Below are 5,784 nucleotides of genomic sequence, written 5' to 3'. Positions count from 1 at the left end.
CGTTCCGTATATCTGAATAACTAACTCTAACACACTCTTGTTTTTTTTATCATGAATAAAAATAAAAGGTCTATACAAAAACATTAATTTACCAATAAAAACATAAAATAAATTTTAATATTAGTCGAAAATTAATATATGTATATACATACATATAGATGGAGTGAAATAAGTTTCACTTCAGTCCTGTGGTCTCGTTTTTTTTACAAAACATTTTTATTTTCTCTCTGGCTAATTTTGTAAAAGTACCTAAAAGTCACAAACACGATATTGCCGGTAACCTGACGTATTAAGATGGGTTTTTATGTAAACAGGTTTCAAAGTTGCGCGGACGCTCGTGTGTAATGGTAGTTATCTAATGCGAGAAGTGAAAAGTGTTTGTGTAGGTAAACAGCCTCAGAGACTTTTAGGCCGTGTGATTAATACAGGTTATAGAATGTTAAAAATCCTCTCAATACTGTTATTGCGCCTGTTATATGTGCATGCGCAAAAAACATGGACGTTACTTGGAAATCCGCTGGTCGCTGTCTACCCTTGTAACGAGACACGGGATGTATTAATTCAGTATGAGCCCGGAAAGCCTCCAGAGGACGAGAACGAATATATATTAAAAATCACACAAACTTTTCCAGTGACTACACGCATAGAAATTAAATTCGATTCACCCGCTGCTGTCACTTTGGTAATTGACTATTTCCTTTATACTTGAAATTTCATAAATTAAGGGCCTGTTTCACAATGTCCGGATAAGTTCCAAATAAGCTATTTGTTAACTTATTGGTATAATAAATAGTATTTTTGCGTTTCACGACTGTCAGATAATAATTAGTAAAAGATCTTCACTGAGATTTTTTTCTATTATAAGAAAGCTTAGAATAAAAAAATATTGTGCTTACTGCACCGCCTAGCTATCAATTAGTGGCTTCAGTGTACGACTCTCATCTCTGAGGTCGTAGGTTCGATCCACGGCTGTACCGATGGCTTTGTTGACTGTGCGCATTTAGCATTCGCTTGAAAGAAAACATGGTGAGGAAACCGGCTTAGACCCCAAAAGTCGACGACCTGTCTCAGGTCGTCGGCAGTAGGCTTCTGACTTCGATCGACAAATAATCATGAAACAAATGCATAAATCTGATACCTATACCTAAAAAGATTATATCATATATATATATATATATATATTATTATTAAGGGTAATAAAACGAGAAATTAAACATTTTGCAAAATATTTAACTTAAATATTTATGGAATCAACCAAAATTTTATCGCTTCGTTTGTTTGCACATTTATGACGCCTGCGCACAAATTCAATACAAAAGTATTTATGAGCATGTTATAGAAAATTACAGTGAGGAAATTAAATAAGACCGAGGTGAAAACTTTCTTAAATCGCTTAAGTTCAATAGAAATTAAGAACTTTCGTTTAAAGTAGATTTAAATTTCCGTTCTAATTTTAAAACTTCGAAACTCGATTTTCAGTCCGGTAACACACCTGCGAGAGTGTCCACTGAAAAGGATTTCATTGTTGTAAAGTTCTTCAAAGACGCAAAAGGCGTTGTGCTCGTTGTGAGAGGTCCCAGAAACACTCCCGTGGTACCATATATCACCTATTTGAACATTAATCGCGAGGAATATTGCCAGCACGCAAAAGTGGTATGTTTAGTTTTTATATTACTTTTACTAAAACCCCACCAGAAATCGCCCGAGGCAACAGTCAGAACGCCTGGTCCGCATCCCACCACGCTATCAGCCGTTGAAATCTGTACTCTGCTGTAGGCCGAGAGAAGAAGCCGGCGTAAAAAACTCTCGGTACTCTTATAAAATAGCAAATCATCAAAATGTTAAGAGGAAGAAATATAGAACAGAAGAGCATAGTGCTCTATACTGACCACTGTCTAGCTTTTAATAGAAACTTGCTTTTCACTTTGCCTTTTAATTCTTCTCACTAGTCTTTTTTAATTGCCTCGAGATTCAAGTGAAGGTGAAGCCTTCGTATGTAAGCTTATTAATTTTGATTGGACTGTCGAACTGATTAATATCTTATTCATGTTTCTATTTCCTAGATAAGTTTTATTTAAAGTCAAATAAGTGAGTCTTTTTGGGCTGTAACCCAGGGCCCCATGGATGAAAAGGGCTCACCGCCCCCTAAATTAAAAAAAATATCTGAGATTAAAAACAATCCAATCATAGTGTTGGAATGCCTTAGAATCAAACGGGGGACTTCCCCGTAATAGCCCATACCTCACAAATTTACAATCCGCCCAGGCTTTGACGAATTTGGGTCTAGCGATGTTACGCTTGGGTCAGTCTAAATACATTCATTGATCTATTCCGTCTCTTTCCCTCAAATTATAATTTGTACATATGTTTAATTTAGTTGAGTTTATAGGGTTATCTAGACTCATTCATTCAAGGATACAAAAACCACGCAGAAATTCAACCCCAACGAAACAGCCCATCGTGCGGGAAATCTAAAATAACATACACACAACTTATAGTGAATGGTGATGTCACACAGCCTGGTGATTGGCCATGGCATACCGCTATATATAGGTTGGATAAAAATAATATAAAATATATATGTGGAGGTAGTTTGATCTCCAAGAATTTCGTACTCACCGGTGCGTATGACTTATCTATTAAAATAATTTACAAAATTACATGTACACCAGAGTTGGTCTAGAAGCATTCAAAATCTCATCCCTGACGCCGTAGACTGAAACCCAAGCTTTGCACCAATGGCCTGTCTATGTGCGGATCTAACACTTGCTCGTGAAGGAAAACAGGAAAATGGAGAAGGAAAATCGTGAGGAAAACAGCATGTCACAATTTCTTGTGTCAGATAGGAGGTTGAATACCTATTTGTCTCTAAAATAAAAATAATCAAAGAAACGGCTTCAATCTGAGCTTAACCCTGAGTACATAACCCTAGTACCACTGCATTATTATTTTTATTATTACATCCCCATTCCTATAGTGGATATCAAAAACATACCATACCTCGTTAAAGAAAGAAACACATTAAAGTTTAGTGTCTATGCATTGTAAACATGGAATCTTACACAGGCAAACTATTCCGATACAAACAAAACACATGTTTAGTTCGCCAACCGAATTGGTTTACGAATCTTCAGAAGCCTCATTTTATCTTGGCATGATTCTGAGGTTCAATAAACAATACAGACACAGGGCACTGTTTACAACAATGAAAAGTAATAATCTTCGTTAATGTAATTATTATTACTTTTTATTATTGTATTTAATTTATATTAAGTCATTATTATACATGTTGCATGCTTAGTCAGAATAATAGCATTTTTTATATAATAATACCGCCCATGGACACTCAGATTACAAGAAGACTTGCAAGTGCGATGCCGGGATTTTAAGAGTTAGTAATCTCATTTCTTCAAGACAATCATCCTTCAATAGAACCTTTCCAACTTAGGGTCCTTCAAGAATAGAACGTATCAATTCTTAAAAGGCCGGCAGCACGTTTGCGAGAAGAAAAAAGGCATTGGCTGACTGTATTTTGTAATCGAAATTAAAAAATATTTTGTCTAGATATAACAATAGTGAGCATTTGAGTTTTTTTTTTTATTTTTAGCTGCACATTGCACAACTGTTCGTGGTGTGGCGTTACTGCCAGAACTACTGAGTGTTGTACTAGGCAAATACAACCTTATTGGAGGTGATGTAGGATCTGAAGAAAGGGAGGTAGACATTTAAAAAGATTGGTCCCTGTGGCAGTTTACTTCTAGCGCAGGCAACATTTCCTCTCGCGATACTTATTCGTTGAGCGATTAAATTCAAAGTCACCGGTATTATCTACCAAGCACCAACTTCAATCTTTCAAAATTAATTGAGATTTTTTGTGTTCCTAATGGCGCGGTTTAATTTGACTTTATTTATTTCATTTAGGTACATTCAATAATAGTTCACGAGGACTTCCAACTTCCATACTTGCATAATGACATTTCACTTTTGAAATTGAAAACGGAAGTGACTTATACCGATTACATACAACCAGCTTGTCTATGGTATAAGGCGGCTTTTGATTATCTGCCAACAAACCAAATTAATGGAACTGTAAGTAACGACGCCCATGCTTATTTCTTATTAACATTTATTTTTACTTGCTTTTAATAACTTCTTCGTTAAGAGCTATTTCAGGCTTCATCAGAGCATCATCATCATTCAGAGAGCTTAGTAACAAATAAATAGGAAGCTAAGTTTCATCATCGGACGTCAACGCAGAATACAATATACCATCCGTATCACCTCGACTTCCGTCAATTGTTCTGACGTTTTTGAGTTTTTGAGCACCACCACTATGTGGCTGATGCCACCAGGTACTGAAACCAAATGCCCACTAAATCATGTCCCAATCAATTCGATTTAGGGTGTTTCAATTCTAGCAACGCAGTTGTGAGCGTTCTGACAATGTAAGTGTCTATGGGCAGCGGTATCACTTATCATCAGCTAAGCATCCTGCCCGTTTGCCTCCTGTTCTATAGAAAATGATCTAATTTAAATTATTTGATAATCACTGTTTGTGACGTACATATATACGTATAGGTTATATATGGTTACCTAAATATTAATTTAATGTAATGTGTAACTCCTTGCGTCCAAACAAAACAAACCTTTACTTAAAGCCCGTTTGCCTGTGATGCCCTGGTGAAATCCATCATTAACTAATCAGGAATTAAGACGTTTGATTGAAGTTCGTCGTAAATTGTAAAATTTCAGGTCGTTGGCTGGGGATTTGACGTAACAGACAATTTATCCCCAAAATTAAATAAAGCAACCTTAATGATAGTGTCAGAAGGAACTTGTATAAAGAAGAATCCCCTATTGTATGCAACTGTGCTGACAGATAGCAAATTTTGCGCAGGAAATGCGGACGGTATGTGTATATTATAGTGTTGGTTTAGTAGTTCTATATACGACTCCTAGGCCGTAAATTCATTCCCCGGCTGTGCACTACAGGATTTAATATGTGAATATTTAACACTCGCTCGTAGATTTGCCCCCTGTTCTAAAAAAAGAAAAGATGGAAAATAACATCGTTCAGAAACTGACTGCCTTAGACTTAAAAACTATTAAGAAAAATAAATTATCACAAAACAGACACAGAAATCTGAGGCACAGATCAAAAAGGTCGCGACATTATTATGCATATTAGGCTGTTTTTAAAAACTATATTAAAATAAATTATTGACGCTTTATTTTATAATTTAAGGAATATCCGCCTGTAATGGCGACAGTGGTGGCGGGTACCACGTTTTTGTGCCAGACACCCCTAAGGATAATTCACCCAACGCCACCGGATCCTGGTATGTTCGAGGCATTGTATCACTTACTGCGAGGCGAAGTGACGCAGCGATATGTGATCCCCATCAGTACACTGTATTCACTGATGTAGCTAAATTTACAAATTGGATTGAAAAGTATGTCAATTAAAATATTGAAGAACTCATTGTTTTTTTGTGTTTGATATATCCAATGTGTATATTATTACTTTTTATTTTATAGATATGTATCAGGTATATGTATGTAATGTGACTAAATATTAAATATGACTTTAATGATTAAGTTGTAAAGTGTACATTAATAATAATGATAATAATAATATTACATAAATAAATAAATGATTGTTTGGTAAATAAACATGTATAATATGTTTTATACAAGAGCTCAACTCTTAAAGGATTATCAAAATTTGAATAAAATCTGTTAAGCCGTTTGGACACAATAACGATTTATTTTGTTTTTACAACA

General features: G+C 35.4%; 1 protein-coding gene across 1 annotated transcript; it reads left to right on the top strand.

Annotated features, from left to right (window-relative positions):
• Nucleotides 1–324: 324 nt before the first annotated feature.
• Nucleotides 325–5,482, top strand: LOC111000016 (chymotrypsin-like elastase family member 2A). Its single transcript, XM_022269326.2, has 7 exons — nucleotides 325–682; nucleotides 1,480–1,653; nucleotides 2,390–2,621; nucleotides 3,608–3,717; nucleotides 3,922–4,089; nucleotides 4,753–4,909; nucleotides 5,246–5,482. Exons 1-7 carry the CDS (start codon nucleotides 359–361, stop codon nucleotides 5,464–5,466), a joined length of 1,386 nt encoding a protein of 461 aa, XP_022125018.2. The 5' UTR covers nucleotides 325–358; the 3' UTR covers nucleotides 5,467–5,482.
• The last annotated feature ends 302 nt before the right edge of the window (nucleotides 5,483–5,784 follow it).

The sequence above is a fragment of the Pieris rapae genome, chromosome 18 (assembly GCF_905147795.1).
Source record: "Pieris rapae chromosome 18, ilPieRapa1.1, whole genome shotgun sequence".
Classification (NCBI taxonomy): Eukaryota; Metazoa; Arthropoda; class Insecta; order Lepidoptera; family Pieridae; genus Pieris; species Pieris rapae.
This window is presented reverse-complemented; position numbering and strand designations above follow the sequence as displayed.